The 25,892-nt window shown below is 38.1% G+C and overlaps 2 protein-coding genes across 2 annotated transcripts; one reads left to right on the top strand and one right to left on the bottom strand.

Moving 5' to 3' along the window:
• The first annotated feature begins 1,230 nt into the window (after positions 1–1,230).
• Positions 1,231–15,949, top strand: aadac (arylacetamide deacetylase). The gene is made up of 5 exons (XM_007230633.4): positions 1,231–1,463; positions 6,461–6,689; positions 10,063–10,132; positions 13,426–13,597; positions 14,695–15,949. The coding sequence occupies exons 1-5, from the start codon at positions 1,323–1,325 to the stop codon at positions 15,313–15,315; spliced, it is 1,233 nt and encodes a 410-aa protein (XP_007230695.2). The 5' UTR covers positions 1,231–1,322; the 3' UTR covers positions 15,316–15,949.
• A 7,448-nt stretch (positions 15,950–23,397) lies between these two features.
• On the bottom strand, positions 23,398–24,961 carry LOC103026539 (cysteinyl leukotriene receptor 1). Its single transcript, XM_049479026.1, has one exon. The coding sequence runs from the start codon at positions 24,549–24,551 to the stop codon at positions 23,493–23,495; it is 1,059 nt and encodes a 352-aa protein (XP_049334983.1). The 5' UTR covers positions 24,552–24,961; the 3' UTR covers positions 23,398–23,492.
• Positions 24,962–25,892: the final 931 nt, after the last annotated feature.

Genomic DNA, 25,892 nt, shown 5'->3' with positions numbered 1-25,892 from the left:
AAGACATTGCCAGAAAAGTATGATTCATTCAATTTGATAGTACATTTTACCTTAAGAACAATTATTTAAAAAACAAACTGTATTAAAAAGCGTTAAGAAGAATCCATTGGTGTAAACATGTTTCTTCTTAACATATAAAATACCTCCAGAATTGGTCAGATCGATTTTTTGTCTGAACAAATTAAAACATATAGATCTCAAAACAAGCTGCCATCAAACAAATATATTTGTATTTATTCTTTACGTTAATTAATTAACATTTATTTAATTGTTTATTTTTTAAAACACAGAAGGAAAAAAAGATAGAAAAAAGACAGAAAAAGATTAACAAACGTGTAACAAAACGTTCACCCTCACCCTCAGAGTTAATGAAAAAGTTGATAATGAGCTCTGGTTGGTAACATATGATATGGTCTCAGTGAGGGGTTATATTTAGAGGACCGGGCCTCATGGGCCAAACGCTTTTCCTTGAGCACAGAGCTCGAGCGCTGCAAGCTCACTTTCCTGTGTTAAAAAAAGCAAAAGTCTTCATTTAATTCCCGATTTGACTCTTTTTCTGAGGAAAAATCCTACCATATCTGCATTCCCAGGCTACAAACGGCGGTGTTTCTGAAGGAATTGTCGCGGTTCACCTTCTTACAAACCTAGGTAATACTAAACGGTTAAGCCTCCTGAAAGCTCCTCAACAGCGCGAGAACGTGCGCCACCTGAGACCCCTGGACTCCTCGATTGATGAGAACTTTGAATCATTGTACAGAATCGATTCTTCTGCTAAATGTGTTCATATATATATATAGTATCTTAAATCTTTAAGAGGGAGCATTTCGCCTAATGTTATTTATAATCAAACATTAATGTGTATTTAGACACTTTTTTTACATTAACAAATTAATATTATTATTATTTTTGGTTGTTGCAGTTTTTTTTTATTTATTTTGTCATTCTTATTTATATCTGTATTTGCTTGCTTTTTGCTTGATGCTACAATAATAATAATAAAAAGTTCGGACTTTAATTTGATTTCACCGCTCGCTTTATAAGAGTCGGTTCAGGGGTCCGGTTCACGAGTCACACCATCGCCTCCTCGGAATTCCGGCGAGAACGGCGCCACGCGCCTGATCATGTTCGCTCGGAGACGCGCGCACGTGCCGGCTCCGTCCGTTCCAAAATTACTCGCCCCCCACCTTCCCTCCTGCCCCCCGCCCTCCCTCCCTTCCTCCCCCCGGATTTATTCCGAAGTGAGCGCGCCGTTAAGCAGGAGCGCTGACAGACGGAGCCGTTCGCGCGCTCGAGCGAGGAGGAATCTCCGGTTATTTATAAAAATGCGGTCTAAGGGAGTGCTCCTGTTCCTGCTGCTGGGCGCGTTCACGGCTTACTACGTTTATATGCCCATTCCGGACAACATTGAGGAGAGATGGAAGCTCATGTTCACGGACTGCTTCTTCAGAAGTTTGAGCCACCTGGTAAAAAAAAAATAATATATGGGTTAAGAGCAGCACCAGCTGATCCACAGAACAGCGAGACGTGAGAGTGCTGTGTTTATTATTTGATTATTTGAAGAGAGTGGTATCTTTAAAATAGGAATTGTGCTGTGCTGTGTATTTGTAGGCTGCATGTTTTATGTTTTGTATGATTTGTAGTTGTGTAGTGGTGACAGTATTCTAGATAGCTACCTCAATCCGTTTATGTAATTTTATATCTAATTACTAATTAATAGCTGCGACCTCTTCACTTCAAGATGACTGAATTTTCTACCTATTACATAATGTAGTTACAAATCTGCTGGCTTTGATGTAATTCACTAAACCACTAATTTACACAAGATACTGCAGTATTAATTCAGTTCTAAGAGATGCAGTGTGTCCCAGTAGTGAAGAGTTAACCACTTTCGAAGTCTGAACTGAACTGTATTGTGCTTTGACATTACTATGATAATACTGTAGAGTGTTAAAGGGTTGTGTGTAGGCCTATAAGTACTATGAGGCACAGTGACAGTTACAACAGATTATGTCAGATCATAATCCGAGCACCGGGCTCACCTGTTCTAATAATAGGCCATATTATGGAAATCAATATTTATTTGTGGTGCTACTGAAGCCATGAGTTCCATCTAACATTTAAGAGTTATGAGTAGTTGTGCAAAAAAAATTACTTGCATGTTTACCTTGTCTTTTTTACTTTTTGACATAAAGCAAATCTGGCAGATGTTCTTAATATTTTGTCCAAATGGTAAATGGGCCAATAGAAATGCTCTAAAAACATTGAATGAAAGATACTGTACCATATCTGTACAGTAATGTGTAGTGAAAGCTAGGACATTGATGTCCTTCCACTGTAAAAGACCCTTTAATCGCCATAGATTTAAAGTATATTTATTTAAAGTTTCCTCACACTGTCAGAAAGTTATTTATAGGGTACATATGCCTACATTTGTTTTTTTTAAATATTTTTTTCTAATAAAATATAGTTATTCTCAATATACTCATCATTACATAGTCATAACTTTATATCGCTTTTCACAATTGTAAGATAAAATATCATCTTCAAATTCATGTTGATGCTCTATTGATTTATTGCTTCTGCACTATAGAATGTTGAATTAATTTATATTATTACTCTGCTACCTGCTACCTACTCAAATGCTTCTTTCAGGTTACATGCTGCTACTTATGTATCTCTTAGCTTGTCAACAAATGCATGTGTTTTTTATGGCTGTCAATGAGAAGGCAATCCTGTAAATGGTGTAAAAGTACAATAATTACACTCCCCATCTGTAGGGGAATATGTAGGGAAGTCCAGGAGCAAAACATATCAAGTTCTCGCAAAACTCTCAAAAATGCTTTAGGAATGACATATGCAAATGATCTTTATTCTCTGCAAATAATGTCTGCTCTCCTTCAGCATAAGTACACTGTGAATGGGCAGAGCTAAACCTGTAGACTGATGAAATAGAGGCATGTAGGTATATCGGCTATATGTATGTCTCAAGACAGACGTGGATGTAAAACAGGTTGTTTAGGTAGGTTAGTAACCAAATATGGACTAAATGAGCTGTGAACTGAACTCCATCCAACTTTATTTGAAAAAAAGAAAAGAAAATGAAATTATCCATGACGATGGCCTATTAACTTAAGCCAAACCTGCTGTACTTATTAAACCTGCCACTTTACAAAACACAATATATCACCACCCTGTTTATTAAAGTCCAATTGCTCACGCTTTGACAGATCCTTGGCGGATGCTTGGACACTGTTTAAGTCACTATGAAAAGAAAAAGGCCTTGTTGGTGTAGCTGAGAGTAGCTGAAGCATTCAGGGCGAGGAGTATTACACTGACAAAAGATTATTCATGAGCTAGTGTTTGAAGGGACGGAGGGGCAATCAGGGGACACTGACTCTATGACGAAGTTTCTCCATGATTTACCACACGCTGGTCATGTGTCATGTATAGTTCACAAGTACAGCACAGTTTTGTTTGTCAACATATTAGTAATAATAATAATTGTGTTATTATTAGTCAATAATTATTAATTGAACCATTCTAAAGTTAAGTCTGTCGTGTTCAGGCAATGAGAAGATAAAATGTGCAAAAAAAAGCTGGCAAACCCTCATCTAAATGAAGTTTCTAAGCTGCAAGCAGCCATCGACCTACCTACAGAGTCCTGTTCCTACCCCCGATCTAACACTCCTGATCCAGCTGATCAAGGACTTCTGAAGAGATTGATTAGTTGGATCAAGAGAAGCAGATTAAGATTGCAACTGAACTCTTTAGGAAGCTGATGAGCACTGCTTTAAGCTGCAGGGATAATATCCAACATATACACACACATATGCAATGTATATATATATATATATATTTGTTCAATGTACGGTAATATACCAAGAACAATAATTAAACACAACTGCGCTGTATTTATCTAATTGCAAAAGCTATTTTAGTGAATGTTACCTTTAAATCTCTAAGACTTTAAGATTAATGGAAGTGAGTGTGGATTACTGATTGTCTTTCCTGTATTAAAATTTAGCTGAACCTCGTTCCAATGCCTAGGCTACAACTAAGACTGGGTATCGTTTTAAATTTTTCGATACCAGTGTTGATACGATACTTTGAATTGGGTAGCAATACCCAAATAATACTTGTTTGAATCCCTTTTTCTCAATTGTAACCAAAAATGCAAACAACATTAATTATTCTCACACAGAATAATTATTTATCAGCCTGCAGGAGTAATCTTACTCTCATACTGTCACCATGATAATCCATATTTTCGAAACTTGTTTTAACAAACAGTGAGCATGTTCGTGGCACTCTGTTAAGAAAAAAAAATCATTGCTCGTGCTTAAACTACAAATATTTTTCCTACGCATCTTGCTTTATGCATTTTAGTTTTAAGTTTTCTTTCTTTCTAAGAGTTCTTTTAAAATAAATCAGCATTACATTGACAAAATTTAATAAAATTGCATAAGTGGTGTCAATCGCTTAGAAATGAATAATTATAAGCACAATTCTTTTTTTTTTTTTTGCTGCTAGTTCCCTGTATTTTTGAGAGGGGGGCAGTAATAATAGTGTAGTGTGGCTTAGGTCAGGCAGAATAGAGCTTGTTTACTGTATTATAATATACAGACAGCGCGAGTTAGCCAGGGACAGAGGGAGTGAGAGGGAAAGAGAGAGAGAGAGGGAGAGACAGCACGAGTGAGAGAAAGACAGCTTAAGTTAGTAAGAGATAGAGCGAGTGAGAGAGAGGAAGCGCCTGAGATTCTAGCACAGTGTCAACAATTTAAATGATCACCTATTTGAATTATCACTGCAAACATGCTCACCGCTTGTGTGCGCCAGGGCCCCGTGGGGGATGTTTTAACCTTGCTATGCACCATCTCCGCATTTGGTGCGTTTATGCGCATTTAGTGCAAAATATCGAAAACAGGCACCACATTTTTGTATACATTTCTGTGCTCAGTAGTACAGAGCCATTTCAGTCGGTGCCTTTACGGTATCAAATTTCGATACCCAGCCATAGCTACAACCAAGGTAGGGCAAGCCCTGAGTAGTCCTGTCCTTGTCCTTAAAAATACACTATTGGTCACAAAATGATGGAACAGGCATTAAAAAAAATTAAGTACCACTCATTAAAATGTCTGCTAGGCTGGACAGCATTTGCTACAATGCTTTTGCTGTGCTTTTTCTGCTTTTTATTATGGATGTGCAGAGAATTTTGTGTGGGTAACTAAGGCTTTCAAGGGATCATCAGAAGCATTGCCAAAGGTCCTTCATTTTAGAACAGTTTTCTAAGGTGCTGAGACTGAGGCTAAAAATACAGCCTTATACAAATGCAGCTTAGGCTTTTGAATGCAGCTGTGATTTAAAACCAGCTTAACCAAAACATCTCTCATAATTAGGGACAAGTCTAATCTGCTGAATTAGTTTGAATTGGCAGATATGATATTAAAATGCAAATATGAGGACATTCTTATCAATTTTCTTACTGATTATTTTTCAGTTTACTACCTTTTCACAAAGCTGCATAACTTCTAGCTTAAAGATATAAGCTGTACAGGACTAGCATAGTAATATTAGCTGAGGTAACTTTAGCATTTCCTTGGATTTGTGATATACTGTGGTTTTCTGTGGTCTCGATACGAATTTAATTCACTGTAGTTCTGTAAAAAAGCAGCGTAGTGTGTTGTGGTGTGCAGCGAAGTTCTAATAAGAACAGTGCTCTGAGTCATGAAGTGCCTGTGTGAGTTGACACAGTGCATCACTAGCTCTGCTTTGTGTGCCTCCATTATAAACAATAGTTTCAATCTTTTGTACGCTCTGTATGATGTGTCCACTGTGCAGGTACAGTATTTTGTTCTGATTTTATGCTTATAATTGTATGTTTTCAAGACTAAAATTTGATAAAAAAAAAATCACAATTGTATATTTATACATATCCCTGTATCTTGATACATATCATATCACCTTGTTCTTCCCAAAACACAGCCCTACTGTTGATGTTTTTTCAGAAAATGCTTTTAAGTGAACGCTAAAGAGGCTGTATTGTTGTATTGTGCTGTATTGTGCTGTATTGTATGAAATGTACAGGACTAGCATAGTAACATTAGCTGAGGTAACTTCAGCATTTGTTTGTTTAGCAAAAGACTGGTGTGTTTTCAAGACTAAAATTTTATTTACAATATCACAATATATTGAATTGTAACCCCTGTATCTTGATACATATCATATCACCTGGTTCTTTCCAGTACACAGCCCTACTGTTGATGTTTTTAGAATAAGTGAACGCTGAAGAGGCTGTATTGGCTTTATTGTTTGGTTGTTGACATGTAAAACAGCTTGGCAAGTGTGCATTTTAGCAAGTTGCTGCCAGAGCACTCCAGAGTCCACTGCAGATCATCCACATTCACCTACTCAGCTCCTGCATTTTCTCTTCTTTCTGTTCTTCCTCCTCGCCTCTCTCCAGGCAGACTTTAGTGAGCTGTTGGGGCTGAAGGACTACATGGGGGTGATGATGTTCATCACGTTTGCGGAACAAGTAGTGCCTGTGTCTGATGAGCGGGTGCAGGTGTCAGAAGAGCTGTTTGACGGTGTGGAGGTGGTGGTGTATCAGCCCAGGCAGCAGAAAGGAGCTGGAGAGGCGCGGAGGGCCATCATCTATCTGCACGGGGGAGGATGGTGCCTGGGCAGCTCCAGTAAGTCTTATCCCAAAAACGGCATGTCTCATAACTGCACAACTTCAGTTCCTTAACACTAAAGCATCTAGCACCAAATTATTTTGACCTCAAATAAATAAATATGCTTTATGTAAAACCAACCATTTCCAACCATTACTGAACTATTTTGAGTTAGGTAATAATTTGTGTTATCTTTATACTCTTACAATATCTGTGTTAAATCTATTAGCATTGGCAATTTCTTTTCCATTGACTTCTGGCACCATCGATTTGCATACTGGGCGTGTCCTCCAGTCAGACACTCACCATCTGTATGTAGTCATTCACCCCAAGTTACTTTGGGGAAACTTGCCGGCCATATATAATGTTTAACTGTCTGGTCTTGAGGTTGTAGGCTGTAAATGCAACTTAGAATTGTATTCATCAAAATAGAATTTGACATATAGCTAATATACGTTTGTTAAAGAGTTAAACTATATTTAAATTTAGATATTATGTGTTTATTTCTAAACTGTATTAAAACAAACAAAACAGTTTCTTCAAACTAAGTTATCAAATTTTCTATACAAATTTCAAGTATTTAATCATTGAAACTATAAACTATTGTGCAAAGCAATTGTTGTAAAAACAAGTTTTAAGTTTAATTAACACAAGTGTTCAGTAAACATCACTTATATTTCAAAGTCAACCAGTTTCCTCAATATTTTTAAAATAAACTCCACTCATCTAGACTTACAGTTACTTACTAAATTGTAGAATCTATTCATTTACATATTAAATTTGTATTTGAAAAAATAATAATTAAATTAGTTAAATTATAGTTTAACTTTGTTTACATTTAAAATAAACTTTTAAAGTTTATCCTTTGTGTTATGTTAACCTAAAAAAAGCAGCAATGTCAAACTGATCAAAGTCAAACTGACTAGTGTTTAACTAGGTATAACAATCAAAAACTAGATACATTTCTTTGTCCACAGACCTTGTCTTATTTTTAGCTCAGTTACTTTAAATATAATCAGTGTTGTCAGAAACTTCATCCCCCTACTGACCATGGAATACCTATATCAATTCACAATTATTATCAATTAATTGAAAATAAATTTGCAAGTTAGGACCACACCATATTGCAGCAACAAGCAGGCAAACTCAGAAGTAGGTTGGGAAGGTCAGGAGTTACGAGCGGCTCTTCATTACTCCATGTGGTGGCGCTAATCAAATGAATAGGGTAAATCTGTGTTAAAGAAAATAGTATGTTAACGTGAAACTACCACCAATAAGTTCATAGTTCCTGGGTTCCTGGTATTTGCTTATTTAGGAGTACTGTATCTTCTTCAGCAACAATGAGATTGTGTGTCAAAGTATTGTAGAGAATTATGTTGCAATCTATCAAGTATCACAGAATTACAGTATCGTGATATCACTGTTATGGAGGACAATGTCTCTTGATTATATTCGCCATTATATTTGGTATCGCCAGATAATCCAAGATTGAAATGGGACATAAAAGTTTTGCATCACACCACTCCCAATAATAATGTCAGAAATTATCCCAATAACATCTAATCTAAGTAATGACAACCAGAGTATCATCCCTTCTTTTACTGTTATAGTGTCATCATGGTCATCTCAGTGTGAACTCACGACCCTATTGCGAAAACAAAACCGTACCATCTGGTAGAACTGTCAGATATACATCCTGACTGCGGTAACCCTCGGTAACCAGCCGTTAGATGGCTGACATAACACTGATATTGTGATCTGACATAAGATGTCACGCTGTCTGGTCAAGCTGCTGTCAGTGGTGTACAGGGCGGAACGGACACGCCATGCTACGACTGTGCCAGACAACTAGAGGCACAAGCAGTGGAGGGGGGGCTTGTGTGGGTTTTGCTCCTTGGAGGAAATCTAACCTTACTTTTCACGCCTTGCTATAAGAGTGGAGCTGAAGCCCAGGTTTCTTTTCGCCCCTTTGCAAACCTTTGCAGAAACTTGTGTGAATTCTATAGATACATTTTAGCTCTGAGTTTAAGAAGAAGCATTAGGTTTAAAAAAAAAAACTATTCCATTTAGATGGGGTATGTGAAAGCAGTGTGTACCTCAATTTAGTGGCAGCCATATGTTTTGAAATTGGTTTATTTACCAGAATTGGCTTTTCAGACCGTATGTTGACCTCCACAGTTCCCCTGAACTGCTTATTCCTTATTACAGTAATTGCCCAAGAAAGCACAGGCTGAAAACACTTAGATATCTTCTTGTAGCTTTAGATAGATATTTAGACAATTGCTAAGATTAACTCAGGTTGGAGTGTCAGCACAAACAAGGTGTGAGACATTGTAAAGCTTTAAAATTGAATTCAGCTCACAATTAATTTGCTAAGATTTGCTGAAAAATGGGCAGCAAAATCTGAGACTTTGCAAAGCATTTATTTTCCAAACGTTTGCCGAGCTTACAGTGATGATATTGATATGTGGTTCATAAGCTTTTGGTGAGAATGTGTGATTAAACAGATCATGCTAAAAAGTACTTTTAAAATGGCCATTGTGGTGCTTTTTTGGCTTTTTAGAGTGAATAAATCGCTTTAAAATATATTATTGTGAGGATTCTGTTCCCTTTTTATTTTGCCAGCTCTATCTTAGTTCTTATTCTTCATTTCTTTGGTTTAACATTGATGAGGCGGTTCTGATGTTTGCCCTACCCTAAGGGACCTACCAGACACCCTGTTTTTGGAATAAATATTTTTATTTGGCTTTGCAGGAACACGGATGCCATTTGTTGTAGTAGTTTGCTTTCTACCCACTCAGAAACATTACTGTTTTTAATTTAAAAGAAAAACTGCGACACATGTAACACGACGCAGCAACACAAACACTTAAGGGAGGAGAGAGATGCTTCTTTTTTTTTAGCTGGAAATACAGACACTGTTCTGAGTTTGTATCTGCCAAAGATGATCGCAGCTTCACACTTATACAATAAGTCCCAAAGTTGGAGCAAAGCTTCCAGTAAAGTGAGTTAAAAGTAGTTAAAAGTAGTTACTTTTAAATAAAGTAATCCATAAAGTTACTAAATTACTTTTAAATGGGGTAATTAGTAATCAGTAATCAGATTACTTTTTCAAAGTAACTATGCCATTACTGGCTTTAACATATAAAAAAATATCCCAAACAAATATGGGATTCGTACTGTGAATTTGGTCTATTTGGTCTATTTACAAAGTGTTGTAAATTAAAATCTGGGGTCCCAGTATTTTCTGTGGCATCTTTGTGAATCCCACCTGAATCCCAGGCAAGCTCTTCTGGTAGTTTTTCCACTGGTTAGTATTGATTTTTTTTTCCCCAGTTTTTCCCATTTATTTATTTTTCCTAATGTTTGCCCTTTGTTTCTTTTACTGCAGGAATGGGACCTTATGATCTTATGGCCAGACAGATGGTTACAGAGCTCAATGCGGTTGTTGTTTCTGTAGAGTGAGTATTATGCCACTTTTCTCCCTATCAAAACAAGGAAGTTCCTGTTATTTTTTCTTCCAGTAAGGGTGATGGTGTTGTTTTATGGTGTGGTTTAGATAGGATTAGTAGACTGCAGCGTTTTCATCGATGTATAACTAGTCTAACGTTAATGAACTTTGATTAACCCAAACCAGAATACGCTAAATGTTCCCTAATGGATTGGGTTAAATGACTGGTGGACTATTTTTTTTTATATCACTGATGAGCCGTAACCAGCACGCTGTCAGAATGACCTGGCAGCTCTATGCTTGTCCAGACAGTGTGTAATGAGTATTACACACTGCTCTGCCTCACTCAGACTACATGGCACAGTCCAGTAAGCCAGGGATCTACTTAACACTACAGCTGAGGCATTTCTGTTTTTGACGCTCGGCTTTTTGCTTGATTTGTGACTTTAATTTCATGCTCTCCCCGAGGAAAGGGGAAGGAGAATTCCACATATTTTTCACATTTTAAACACAAATCAATTTTTGAGAGGAGTAAAGAGTATCATTATGAGGGGGTTGCTGTAAATGTTTTATTATAGAGAAAGCAATTAAATTTAAATAAACATTTTTTGCTGAGATTTTTGCAGTGAATGGAGCCAGGCAGTACAATTTCTACACATCCAAATACAGCTATTGTACTTACTTAATATATATTGTATTTATTTCATTATAGAAGCAAGCTTTAAGCTATACATAATTGCTGACACTGATGTGTAAATGCACACACACAGCTTGTCTGAGAAGTACTGCCAATAGAATTGGCCAATAAACTATTTGCAGCACATCTGATGCCAGGTGTGTGGTAGAGGGTTATAAGGCTCCCCAGTATTAAGCATTACAGTATTACATTGGAATGATGGTGCTCCATCTGGGACCTATGGGAAGACTTTGGGAATGATGAGGTGCAGTGGTGGTCGTTCAGTGTTCTGACATCACTAATACTCTAATCACCGAACGCAATCAAATCCTTACAGCAAAGCAAAATCCAAATTTTAGCCTAAAGCCTTCAGTGGATAGTAGAGACAGTAATAGTCAATGATATAAATAAATAATAATTAATTGCACAAAAATAATAATAATTATTTTTTTCCATATAGGTTTCAAGTTTAAATTACTTGAGTGAAAACAATTTTATTCCAAATTTTAAAAAAGTATTTAAGAATTAGTTTGTTTACCAAAAGCCTGGCTGCTTTTCTTTGTGTGAATTCAAGTCACTTGTGATCTACTGTAACTTTCTACGATTTTGATAAAGCATAGAGCTTTAATTTAATGCAATACTGGCAAAAATCTGCGCTGTGCTTTGTGCAGCACTGAGAATCATCAATAATCATTTGTATGAACTGCAGTGTGATTCTCGTGCTGTGATGCTCTTTACGCTACATTGAGAATATTCTTTGCAAATGTAAAACCTAACTTTGCTTCATTTGTCCTCCCTTTTCTCTTTTCTATTGTGTTTTTATGATGTTTCATAAAAGTCAGAAGCAGCTTCTGCTGCACAAATTATATATAATTTGAGATGTATATGCTTATATTAAGCGGAAAAAAGCCAATGGGGTAGGCATTTTCTTCCTAGTAATATTTATCAAAACTTGAGTGATGTAAAGCTTAAATCAAGTACAAATTACGCATTTTTAGCTCAAATTTGGACACTTGAATGGATGATTTTGGGGCTTATTATAAGTTCAAATAACTTAAAATAGTAAGACTGATTAAGATCATTATTCATAAATAAGAAAAAAAAAATTGCACATATAATGCTTAGTTATTTTGTTTTTTGCAGTTTGATTGGGACATAATGTTAAATGGAAGAGCGTTCCTATCACCATTAACTCACCCTATGCAGCAAAAACACTGTCGTTATCTTAAACTACCATACATCTGTGCATCTGGTGTCTGGCTTTGTGTTTGTTAGCATTTTGTGTTTGTAGCTTTGTGTGATGTAACTTTTAGAGGTGCTAAGCTCTTTGGACATCTGGTTCTTATCACCAGCACTGAGAAAAATTCTAACTTGGCTAGTACACTAAAAACCACTCACACACGATCTTGCTTGTATCTGATTTGCTTACATATTAATGATTTAATTATGCAGACATTTAGAAAAAAATAGAAGGAATTCCTGTTTAAATCATGACCAGATTTTCTCTGGATAATTTTGCTAAACAATCTTTTTCATTGTTTGGGTAAAAACAACAATGCAGACTTTGGTATCTATAACAAGTGGCCCTTTTAACTGTTTGTTTGTGTCCACTGCTCAAAGGCTCCTTTTAAGATAAGATGTGATGTTTACTGCCGGTGTAAACCAAACCCTTTTACCTGCAGATAGCAGGGCTGGGTATCACCACTGATTTACACAATCGATTCAATTCCAATTCACAAGGTTCCAATTCAGTTAGAGTTCTGATTCAATTTGAATTGATTTAGGAATATTTCAGTTAAAATTCGGGTTTTGTTCAGATATAAAGTAATTTCCAAAAAAGTAATGTTTTAATTGTACAAGGAACACTCAATCTACCATTATTAAAATATTATTGTTTTTTTTTTTATTATTTAACGTTTGATTTATCTCTAAATGTTATTACCGCAGCATGTACGGTGGAATAAAAAAAAAAACTAAAATTAGTTAAATAGCTAGCTAGCTAGCTAAATGTGAATTACTAAAAATGAGACACATCTTTTAACCACTCTCACATTGAGTGAGAAAAAAAACCGAATGTTAGCTCCTCTAATTTTGTTTTTCTTGCTTCCGGCGCCAACGTGAGTGGCTGCCGTGTGCAGAAAAAACCTCCGAGTTTTTTAACTTTTTTTTTTTTATTGACTCTGTGGTACTACACACGTCTGGTGTGCATCATTTTTATATCTATGACATGTTTTGAAACTGTTGGTAAAGACTAGCTGCATTTAAGATGGAATGGAAAACTCTGGGAAAATGTTAACTTGTTTGCTAAATGCGAGTGAGATATAAATTTATATTTAATTTTTTTTTTTTTACTGACACTGTCATCTTGTTTAACTACTCTAGCAGTCTTTAATAACTTTGAGTGAGAGAAAAACTTGTCTCTAACATCATATGAAATTAGAAGGATATTAGATCATTTCAATGCATTTTTTTTAAACCCACTGCTAGATAGCAGTTTTCTCTGGCTTGTTTTTTTATCCCATTTTATTAGGTTCTTGGTTTCATGCATGCTAAAAGTCTCAGTTCTGTCTAATAGGCTTTTTTGTGCAGAATGTTTTTTTGAGAGGTCTTACCTGAGCTCTGTGTAGGTACCGCCTGGCCCCAGCTCATCGATTTCCTGCCCCGTTTGAGGACGTGTACCGTGTCGTCAAGTACTTGTTCCAGCCGGACGTCCTGGAAAGGTACAAAGTGGACCGAGAGCGGGTGGCCGTGTCTGGGGACAGTGCAGGAGGAAACCTGGCGGCTGCAGTGACCCAGCAGGTGAGATGTAGTGGGAGCATTCAAGTAATCCATGTATTATTTGCTTTATTAATGCATTAAATTGTATAAATTAATAATTAGTATCTTTGTATGTACACAAAAAGCCTTGTATTTCCAATTTTGCTGTTAATTCTTTTACATTCTTTAGACATATGGAAATCTGGTCATTGTTCCTCACAATGTTTCCAATTTCATGTTGAAAGGACGAATAGAAATGCTGTCTTGCAGCATGAAATGTCTTTCATTAGCATTTAAACTGAAAGTTAAGGCGTTATTTTCTTTGTTCTGTAAATTTGCGGTTTGAAGATACAAGATTTTGAACAACAGTGATGATATACAAGGCAAACCACTGGATTCATTTAATTCAAATGTATGCAACAAATCCAGAAGAATAAAATAAGTAAATAAACAAAATTTGGTCACATGATTTCTAATGTAGTATTGATGTAGCATATATACACACACTGACATGCCTGAAATTTTAAATTGGGCTAGCAATTTTAAATTGACCATGATGTAAAACCTCAGGAGATGGCTTGCGAATGTCCACACCTGTATACGTTTTAGGGTGTACCTTGTGACTGAGGTTGACAGCAGAGGTGGACAGCATGCAGGCATTTATCATTCCTTGATCCATAGGGAATACATCATAGAAGGCATTACTACCCACAGTGGACAGTGGAGTGTGTGGTAGCGATTGTGACCTGCAGCCTCTGATTAGAACTGTCTGTGCAAACATTGCTGACTAGCAACTCTGGTGGGAGAATCCACATGTATATCCTGCAGGGTTCTTTAGCTTTTAGCATGACAAATGGCACGGGGCATGATACTAGTTCCAGTCCGATGACTTTTGGCATGTAAGTGCACATTATAAATACTTAACATGTTTTCAGTTACAAAGTACAATATATAAAAGGCACAAATGCTGGTTCCCCAAAAGAACCTTTACAATAATTGACATGATATGCTTAAAGAAGTAATATATTCTTGTTTTCATAGGATCTATAAGAACTGTACAAAAGACTTTGGAAGTTATGAATGTAAAATATGGGTCTCCAAAGAATCCGTCGTGATGTTACTGTTGTGTCTGTTCTCAGTTGCAGTTGGAACCAGAGAACTCTATAAAGCTGAAGGTGCAGGCCTTGCTCTACCCAGTCCTGCAGGCCGTGGACCTCTACACGCCATCCTACCAGCAGAACCAGAACATGCCCATCCTGCCGCGCACGCTCATGGTGCGCTTCTGGAGCGAGTACTTCTCCAGTGATAAGTCTCTCTTCAGGGCCATGATGGCCAACGACCACAACGGCCCCGAATCTGCCGCAATGCTCAAGTTTGTTAACTGGAGCGCTTTCCTGCCCGAGTCGTATCGCCGGGCGTACAATTACAGCGCGCCTCCTGTAGCGCAGACTGAAACAGACCAGCACTCCAACGAGCCAGCTCGCTCCCTCGTAGACCCGCGGGCCTCACCCCTGTTGGTACCCGATGAAGTGCTGCGTCCGCTGCCCAAGGCCTACGTGCTGACGTGTGAATACGACGTGCTGCGGGACGACGGCGTGATGTACGTCACGCGCTTGCGTCAGGCCGGGGTGGACGTGACGCACGAACATTACCCAGCAGGGTTCCACGGCGCCATTATGCTCACTGTGTGGCCCACTGACTTTGAAATTGCACGAAGGATGGTGGACAACTATATACAGTGGCTCAAGCTAAATTTGTAAACTTTACGATTTGAGTGCTGTGATTGTACCAAATTTGCGAATGACACAACTTGGCAAAGTTTTATGACTATTGTGAATTATATATTTTGCAAAATTAAGTAAGTTATTTAAACAATAGCTTTACATTCCTTCTCTCAGACGTCATCTGGGCACCAGGCTGTGGTTAGATGTTCAACATTGCTTTTGTAATGTAACCAAATGTATTATATGTGTTTGTTTCATGCTGTTTACATGCTGTTTAGCTGCTGCTGACTCTTCTTTGGGGGTATTTTGTTTTCTTTTTTTTAAAGGGCACAGTTTTTGAGTTTTTCTTGCTTCATCCTGGATATAGAGTAGTCTCTTCACTGCTGACTCTTTTTTTATTTTCTCAAGTCTTAATATTCTTAATATTCTCATGACCTGGATTCAACAAAAACAAAACTTCCTATTTCTACTTCTCTATGTGATGCCCTATCTATGTGTACCAGTCTGTTAATAACTTTGCTAATCTTGCCAGTTTTTTATCCTTTCCTGAAATGACAGAGGAATCGACCATTTTTTCTACAGTACTGTTAATCACATTTGTGTTATCACTCTGTATGAATGAATGTACTTGATAGGATTCAGTTTGACAAGCAGTAAAAAGTCAACTGAAGGTTTCTGCTTTAAGCTTCATCTCTCTTGCTTTATTAAGAGAATTCAGACCTGATTTAAAACAAAATGATCAAAAGGAATGTCACAAAATCTACCACCCTGTTAATTTACTTCTGATTTTCCAGCAACAAAAAAAAGCATATTTTTAAAAACTGTACCAAAACACTGTTATTATCCCACAGGCTTTATTATTCACCAGATTAATTTATCATTTTGCTGTGGTTCAGAGCAATGTGCTGCAAGCAAGCTGAATAGAAAGATTGTATATGGTTAGCTTTTAGCCTTTCCTTGGTTCTTACGTTCCCTAACTTTGGCTTTCTTAAGTCTAGTGCATTCCCTTTTCATGTGTATTTAGCTTTAGCTAGCATCGATTAGCATTAGCCTTTAGCCTAGCATAGATGCCTTTTTAGTCTCTTTGGCTTTTGACGAGCTGCTCTTCAGTATCAACAACACCACATTCTCCAGAGGTTGCTGTTCCCTTTACTGTTTTGCCAGCTTTGACTTTTTTGACTGATTTTTTTTGGACCTCAAACAGTGTTTCATGTACTCAACTCAACAGAGTTTTCTATTCTAGTGCACGTTTAGTGACAGAAAGTGTACAGAATACAGGAACAAAAAAAAAACAGCCTTGTGGTTTAAATTTGTGGTTTAAAGTTTAAAGTTTCTGAATTTGAGAAGGTGGCCTCGGGGTATTCTTCTTCATGTGACTTTGGTGTAAAATTGCACTACTGTCTTGTCCTCCAATCTCCCTCCTCATCTCTGTCACGTTGCACTCTTAAGTACCTCTGTGTGTGTGTGTGTGTAGCAAGCGAGCAACAAGATAGGCCTTGGTGCGTGTTAAAGTATAGCCTGGTCATTGTTTGTGCTTGACAAATGGACTCGCCCACTTGCTTCAGATTAACCTCTAAAGCGTTTGCTAAAGAGATAACACACAGAGACAAGCGTTCAACCTCTCCCTTTTAGACAAACAGAACTAGAACCTAGTCTAACCACTGCATTGATTTATTATTAGGCCACTTTATGTATGGAATGTTATGTATGCATGAAAATGCACTGTATCACATTGTTGAATTGTGATTTGTAATTTCCCCCCCTCTATTTTCTCTATTAGTAAGAGCATTTTGCAGTCTGAACACCCAGCCTGATAACCACTGGCCTGGAGAGTTTCTTTCATGTACAGTCACATGGACCTGAGAAGAATGGACCAGCCCATCCAGGACAGGATATTGTTTGGTGGAGGCTCGTCTTAGGCACCTGAGCCAAAGCATTTCCTGTGGGATCAGAGATGGAGAGATCACACAGCTGAGAGAGGTAGTAGAAGATCAGCTAAGGCAGGGGTGTCAAACTAATTTTGGCCGAGGGCCACATTGGCATATTGGCTGTCCTCTGAGGGCCAGATGTAACTTATAAATGTAATAAAATGTAACCAAATGTAATATTAAATGAATGTAATTACTCCTTAATGTTAAATAACTCTCAATATATTATTTATTCAATCAAATATTACAGTTGCATGGAAAAAAATTTTTGCTTGTTGCTCTATTAACATAAATCCTTTTAATTTGTCATGTTATGAAATCCAAAAACTCCATCAATCAAGAACCAAACAATTCAAGTGAATAGAAATGACATCAAGTTATATTAACTTTGATCAAAACGTTTGATAGTGAAATAAGGCTTAATAAATATAAAATCAAAAATTGTGAGCTGTGAAGAACATTAGCAGTTCCTCATCCAACCACTAGTCGGAGCTGCAGCAGCAGCACAAGCCCGCAGTCTTTACTAAGTCAGAGCTACAGGCCAGCCACGGGCTACAGAGCTCAGCTGAGCCAGTCTGGAGCGTTTTTAAAATGTTTAAGTTCTTCTGTGTATGAAATAAAGATTTTTAACCCCACTAACCGGATAATACAGCTCTCTACAGTTCATCTTTCAGCCCAAGCAGCTAACAGCAGCAGTTTAGAGCAGCGTCACGGAATCACTGCTCGAATTACATTAAAAACAGGTCAGTTAGCGCGCTGCTAACCTCATATTTTTTTATAACTACGGAGTTTATTGGAGGTTATTGAAAGGGTTATTGGGGGCAGAAATCAGTAAAGGCTGGTTAGATAAGTGATTCACGTCCTCGTCCTTTGCTGAGGTGAAACTGCGACTAGCGCTGTCACAGTGATGTTTATTAATGTCATTAAAACAGATTTTGTCAGGTATTGTCTTATAAATATTTACACATAACTTATATCTCTCCTAAAAAGCGTTTATTTTGGTCAGTAACACTCTTCGTAACACAAAAGGCATACCGGTCTTTCGCCTTGAAACACAGCCGTCCGTCTGCATCAACTTTTCTTTTTCTGGACATTATGGGATAAACATTTGTATGTCTCAATTCCATCCGCGAAGTTACGCCTTCCCTCCGGCAGGGTTTCCACATCAATGACTACACTGCCGTGTAGTGGCAGTAAGCCGTGACTTTGCGGGTAATACAATCGACAAGCATTGTGGGAAATGTAGTTTTTGGTCAAAGAACGCTCCTGACCTATTTATTATAGACACTAAGATCTTACAAGGTCTCGCGGGCCACATAAAAGGACGTGGCGGGCCACATCTGGCCCGCGGGCCTTGTGTTTGACACATGTGAGCTAAGGTATGCACTCACACAAGCCCTTGGAGATACAGAGCTTCTACACATATCAGCTCTAAGGGAAGAGGGAGGCTTATTTTGCTGTGTTTAAAGGTCACAGTGTGTATGTAAATAATAGTCCATCAAGACCATTGTTATATCATGTTTACATTCAAAACTCTTATTATTTCCCAGACTATACAGGACTAACATACTCTCTTATATCCTGAGAGAGCTTTGCAGAAGAGATCTTGCATTGCAGAACTGCACACCTTGTTCTGCTATTTGTTTGTGGTCTCCGGGTTAACCAGAGGGGGAGGGGTTCCTCCTAATGAGTTTTGGTTCCACCATTTCACTGTTGGCACTATCACTGTGGTGCTTACTCATAAGAGGCTTGGACACATATCTCAGTAAATTTGATTTATGACATTAAATTAAATTGAATTGAAAAGATTACAGGCTAGCTTTTAGCCTTACTCCGTCATTTGCTTCAATGGTTTACAAGAAGCCTGTGCCTCTGATGTGTATTTAGCCCCAGTTTAGTTCGGGAAGTAGAGATGGTAAAAGAGAACATCAACTAGCATTTCCTTTTAGCTTAGCACAAATGCTTATTTACTTATGAGATTGCAGCTGGTTAGCTTTTAGTCACTTGCTTTATTGTGTTTGACTTTCTTAAGTCTTAATAGTAAGAAAATAAGCTTGTACCTTTATATGTGTTTAGCCCCAGTTTAGTTCAGAAAGTGGAGAGGGTAAAAGAGAGCATCAGCTAGCATTTAGCACTTCCCACATTTTGCAGTTGCCGTGGCTACGTAGTTGCTGAGGCATTCCAGATGGGTTATGTTGTGTTGCTATATGAGTGCTTCACTATGTCAGATATTTACCATGGTGTTTCTTAGTGGTTGCTCTGATATCTCAGGTGGTTCCTATGAAGTTGCTAAATGCTTACTAGATTGGTGCCACATTGCAAGGTGTTGCAAGGTGATAGCAATGGTATTTCAGGTGGTTGTCGTGGTATCATTTTGTGTTAGTAGGTGGTTGCTAGGCACTTGCTAGGCCAGTATGCCAGTATGAGTTCCCATGTGGTCGCCCAGCTAATATTTTTGAATAGTAAAATGTTTAACATTACAGTTAACGTTCTTAGAACATTCGATCTGTCAAGTTTAGATTGTAGAAGTTTTTGAACGCTCTGGTAATGTCTCTGCAACGTCACTTCTGTCATAGTTAATTTTTAGTTTTGGTACTGTCACTTTTAACGTTTCCATAATGTTAGTGTTCGTCTAGCTGGGAACATATTGTGACAAACATTCTAATAACATTATTATGTCACATGTTTTCAGAATGTTCTAGGAACATTATTTCTGTAACGTTACAGGATAACCTTCTTGGAATCTTTTCAAAACTTTGCAAAATGTTCTTATAACTTCCTTTGTTAGCTGTTAGCTCATTGTTACATAAGAATGGTGCCAAATACCTATCCATTCCTAAGAGGGGGATCTATAAAAAATGTTTGCTAAGTGTAATCATCACAGAAATGCAGTGTTCTTTTAAGGACAATAAAGAAACAAGAATGGGGTGCAGCACATTAACTCAATATGATTGGATGATTAACATGGTTAACAAGGATTTTGGAGGAGCCTGTCTCATTTAAACCTCAGACATTTTACAAATTAACTACAGAAAATGTGTCAAAATGCATAAAAGCTATTAGAAATCAGCTGTTCTCATGCCATAAGTTGGCACATGTTTTTCAGACAGTGCAGTGGCTTAACAGATTTTCTGGGGTAGCTAGTTTGTTCACATGACTTCATATGAATGGCTTGGATATGATCATATACAGTAGTAAACATGCTCTACTGTTACTTTATACAATGTACTGTTATAAGCAGGAGCTCTTCTATAAATATAGCCATTGCTTGGGGATAAAATGCCAGGTTTGTTTATATAATAAGATCTTTATTACAGTAGATGTATATTTAGGCCATATGTTCTAGCCACATGAATCCACATGAATACCTTCAAGCTATTCCAAAACCTTTTTTTTTTTACAAGAAATAAGGAAAACATTACCAGATACAATGCCCCACAAAATGCTGGTTTATCTTTAGTTTTGAAACAAATATTTACAAATAACAAACATGAATGAAATGTATTATATGTCCAAATGTTTGTGAACCAGCCCTTACAATGAATGCATTCAGATATATTCAGTTTCACTTCAGTTCTTGCAGAAAGGTTTTGCCAACAGAATTGGATTCTCTGTAACAAATAAACATAAAACTATCGGCATTATGTCCAACGCTAGTATGAAGCACTCCAGCACTGTTCTTTAGAAGGATGGTGCATTATCCAGTACTTTTTGGGATGAGTTGGGGAGTTGGAGATGATGAGGGTGGGTGGTGATCATCCAACATCCTGACTTGACTAACACCCTTGGTACTGAATGCGATCAAATCTTCACAGCAATGCTCCACAGAAAGCCTTTCCTGTAGAGATGCTGATTTTAACAAAAGCAGATGTGATGTGAGAGGAATTAGTTCCAATACATTTGTAAACATAGTGTATGTGTGCCAGAGAGACTTAATCAAAAGATCCAAACAAACTGTTTGTGAATGTATATTGATATACAGTATGATGTATGTAATATTTTACACTGTGCCCCATAGGAGACAATGGACTACCCTTGGAATGAAGCACATACTACAGAGGATTATAACCAGAAAAAGGCAGTCCTGGACGTCTCCTTAAATGTCTTCAAACTGCAGATCTTCTGGATCAAAGGAGTCACAAAGCTCTGGAGTCCCTTTTAAACACAAACACAACTGCATTCTTAAAAAAAATGAAGGATGAAAGTAAAATATATTTTTTGAGCAATGCCACTTAAGTTCTTCACATATAAGCTAAATGCCCTAATGTTTGTGTACCCCCTTTCTAATAATTGCATTCAACTAATCCTTCTAAGTTGCTACCATTGCTGACACAGACGTGCAAAAGCACTCACACAGCTTGTCTTATAGGTTGGTCCCTGTATAAAAGTGTCTCCAATTAAATAGGACTCTGAAGAAGACAACCACCAGGTTGCCAGGTATGGACTATAGGTTTATAACCCTCCAGCATAGAGCTGTAAAACAGTGGAATTATGCTCTCTGGAATGATGGTGCTGCTCCATCCAGTACTTTTGGTTTGAGTTGGAAAGTTGGGGGTGAGGTGGGGTGGTCATGTCTGGAGTTTTTGCAGAATTTTGCTTAATGTTCCTATTAATTGTTCATGGCATTGCTTCAAAATTTGGTAGAAAGCCAACAAAAGCAGGATAAACTCTTTTTTAATACCCTTGATTTTAGAAGAAATAATGAATGAGAAGGTGTAGTTGAAGCCCTCAGGCTTCACACGATTTGGTGAATGTTGGTTGGTCGATCCTTCCGCTGAGTTTGAATTACTGCTCGTCCTGTCCTGTCTAACCACGCTAAACCCACATATGGTATCTGACTCCATCTCAAGGTTGTATAGAGGACATGAATTAAGAGTAACTAAAATGGTTTTGTATGCAAGTAAAAATTATACCCTAAACCCGGAGTGCAGTTGGGCAAAATCCACTAAGCAGACCTGACTGTTGCATGGATCTGCTGGTGGAAATCTTGATGCAGAATGGAGTCCACTGCTGTCTGGATCCCAACAGTTTTGTCCAAATAGTGCAATATTGCATGAACTAAGCAGATCATTGTTTCTAGCTCTTAGTTCCTAAAACATTACTTTCATAAATGCTTTGTTTTAAAATAATATAGTCAGGAACCAAAGCTCTACTGAATACCTACACCTTATCACAAGTTCTACTGTTTCCACACTGGGGTAATGAGAATAATGTGACTGGGATTAAAACAAGCTTCTATAGAATGCCTAACCGTGCATAAAAGACTTCTATCTTAGGGATGGGCTAGCGGACATTCATTAAATGATACCCATTCCAGTGATTCCAGTTAACCACAGGTATAATCAGGAGAGAACTCTAAGTCAAAGTACTTCATTTGTTCTTAGATGAAGCATTTTGACCTTACATACTCAAGTTAACATCATCGAACCGTGACCTTTTTGGGAATGCAGTTTCAAACAGGCTTAAGCTGGTGAAGAAAAGGGCATGTTGTTGCTGTGGGCAGGGAGAAGATACTCATCTCTTTGAGATATGAGATAGAACACTGTGTGAGACCAACCATGTGCACTCCAAAAGTCATTTGATAGAACTAATCCAGGCTTATCCAAGAAAACATTGTTCATGAAATCCCATATAGTTTCCCAGTGAAATATGCATAGAAGAAAAAAAAACATAGTTTGATGTAAATATACTGTAGATATAGATCATATAACAGTTTTTTTTATGTGTCCTTCAGTGTTTTCAATCTACATTTTTCTGTCCGTTGTCATTCTGAGAAGACAATTTGCTTTTCTTTGCAAGAAATGGTTAACCCTTTGTTATAACATCATTTTGACCTGAGCCAAGTTTTAGGTAGAGGAGTATAGCTCATCTACTCATTTCCTTCTCAAATCATTGCAGTCTGTCTGGTTCCAGTAAATGAGGAACATATGGCAGAAACATCTATTGTTTTGTCAACCTTCTCTTAGAATTTGGTGATTCTGGAAGTCCTGGAAGTTTTGTCCTGAGGTTTAAGACTAACCCTAGAATGGAGCATAGGGTTCTTTTGTGGTTATTTTGGTGGTTCCCAACTGGTTTATAAATGCTTTAGGATTAATAGTCATATGAATCATATGAAGGAATGAATGCTAAAGTAACTCTGTATCGACAATGAAGCAACACACACTAGTCTAGTCCCAGGGTTTCAGGGTTTTCAGATCCAAAGAAGAGTTCAGGAATTCTAGGTATCTGGAAAAATCTGTCATATGTACAGTTGTGTAGTTCCGTAAGCCATGCCAAGTCGTAGTATCACTCCAATACCACAGAAGATGCCTGGTCTTCTTTAACATTTTTGGAGCTTCTACTTACTGGTAGCCATGCTTTCGTTTGAGAAGCATTCCCACTATGAGACTGTCCTCGTAGTGCGCATTGTGCCACGAGCTTGTTCACCACTGGTATAAAGCCATGGCCGACAAACAAGAAAATGAGTGGATCCAAGCAGCTGTTCATGGCAGCAAAGCAGAGAGTGACCACCACCGTCTTCTGCAAGGTAGCTAGCAGCTGGCATGCCCTCTCCTTGTGCATCATGTAGTGAAGATGCAGTGTGCGCTGGATGTGGTAGGGCAGAAAGCACAGGCAGAAGATACAAAGCACCAAGCAGACCAGGCAAACATCCCGCCGCCTCTGGCCTGCCTTTGTCTGCAAGATGTGGTGGATGATCAACGAGTAACAAACTAACACCACGGTCAGTGGAAGTACAAAACATATCACCAGGACTATCAGATTCAGGTGATACAGGTACTTCCACGAACCTTCATCACTAGGTTCTAGGCATCCCTCAGCTTCTAACTTGTAACCATAAGTTAGAAGGATGTACAAAGTGTTTCCTCCCAGCACAAAGCACCAGATTCCCCAGCACAGGCCACGAGCCCACCGGCAGGCCTCGCTGTTTTGGAGGCGTATCCGTTCAGCCAGCACTAAGTAACGGCAGACACTCAGGGCTGTCAGGAACAAGATGCTGCAGTACATACTGATGTAAAACAAGTAAGTGGAGATACGGCAGGCCCAGACCATTGCAGAAGATCGGACAGAAGATTCCGATGGATCAGTTGCAGACAAAGAATGGGTGGCATAAAAGGCAATCCGTATGGGCAAGGTGAGTATAAAGACGAGGTCAGAAGCAGCCAAGTGGATAAGGAAGATGGTCGACAGGCGATTCTTGATTGAGAGCTTGCAGAAAACGTACATTGCACCGGCATTTCCTACAAGACCAAATACAAAGACCATGCTAAACACTGCAGAATAGGTTGGGTACTTGTACTTATCCGAGTGGTTACAGCTGACTTTGGAGATGTTTAGTCCATCCATCTCTGAAGTGGGTTTAACTGATCCTATGGTGAATCCTTCAGCTGATTTTGACAGAACCTATAGCAGATCCTCAAACAGATCCTTTGCCAGATCTTAGGGCAGATCCTCCAGTAGATGATCTGGCAGATCCTGTGTCAGATCCTCTAGCAGATGTTAAGGCAGATCTTGTGGCAGATACTCTGGCAGATCTTATGTCAGATCAGGTCTTGTGTCAGATCCTCTAGCAGATCTTATGGCAGATCCTGTGGCAGGCCTTGTAGCAGATCTTTTGGCAGATTCTCTGGCAGAACTTATGACAAGTCCTATAGCAAATCCTTCAGCAAATCTTATGTCAGATCTTATTGCAGATCCTTTGGCAGATTCTTCAGCAGATCTTAGGGCAGATCCTACAAACAAGCACACGAGATAATAGGTTAGGTTATAGGTTATTATTTGTGTTTTAAAACAAAATTAACTGCTCAAACCCTAGATGTACTGTTAACTATTAATCGTAAGACATTTTTCATTAACTATTTGATAACTGCTATAAAAGTACTGTATACAGTATGGAAAGGTGTCAAAGAAAGTGAAGACTAACTAAAGAACTACAGGCTACAGTATATCAATCTAAAGCTGGGGTGCTACATTGGCTGGTCAGGTACTTTTCTGGCACAATATAACATTCAGTGGTGGAATGGTGGTGTTTACTGGGGAATGTCCTCCATGGTCTCAGTGGTTTAGGATATAGTATTCTACATCTGTAACATCATAAATGACGTATACCATATGGACAAAAGTATTAGGGCACCTGCTAATTCACTGTTTCTTCAAGCATTTGTTCTACTAAGAAGGCTTTCTAGTAGAATTTGGAGTATTCCTGTGAATATTTCAAGATGAACATTGCATTAGGGGACAAAAGCAATGACTGCAACAAAAGAATGGATGTCCACAAAGATCTGGACATATACTTTTTATTGCTAAATTCAAATTTCCATCTTAACAATGGATTGCTGCTCCACACCATTAAAAATGGTTTCACTGGTTAATAGTGTTTTCATGCAAGATAAACAAGGTGCCTGGATGGTTAATACAGCCCATTCCACTTTGTAGGAAATATGAAAGTGCTACATGCTGCAAGAACAAGGCAAAATGTATGTTTTTAATTTTCTTGGATTTTTTGGCAGCCATGTCCAGTGTCAACAATATGATCAGGTTGTTATAGCCAAGAAAGAGATGGGTGCCTTGCATAATTTTAGGAATGAGCTGCTTTGATTTGTTTGTTTTCAGGGTATTCCGTGCTGTGAGAATTCACTAGAATCTGGCGAAAGTGCAAACTCATCACAGTGCTGCATGACTCATGGG

The sequence above is a fragment of the Astyanax mexicanus genome, chromosome 4, assembly GCF_023375975.1.
Source record: "Astyanax mexicanus isolate ESR-SI-001 chromosome 4, AstMex3_surface, whole genome shotgun sequence".
Classification (NCBI taxonomy): Eukaryota; Metazoa; Chordata; class Actinopteri; order Characiformes; family Acestrorhamphidae; genus Astyanax; species Astyanax mexicanus.
This window is presented reverse-complemented; position numbering and strand designations above follow the sequence as displayed.

Excerpts from the sequence above, each read along its gene's own strand:
- aadac (XM_007230633.4), top strand. The coding sequence starts at position 1,323 with ATGCGGTCTAAGGGAGTGCTCCTGTTCCTGCTGCTGGGCGCGTTCACG. Across the intron at positions 6,690-10,062 it reads ATGGTGCCTGGGCAGCTCCA|GAATGGGACCTTATGATCTT; the intron begins GTAAGTCTTATC and ends CTTTTACTGCAG. Across the intron at positions 13,598-14,694 it reads CGGCTGCAGTGACCCAGCAG|TTGCAGTTGGAACCAGAGAA; the intron begins GTGAGATGTAGT and ends GTCTGTTCTCAG.
- LOC103026539 (XM_049479026.1), bottom strand. The coding sequence starts at position 24,551 with ATGGATGGACTAAACATCTCCAAAGTCAGCTGTAACCACTCGGATAAG.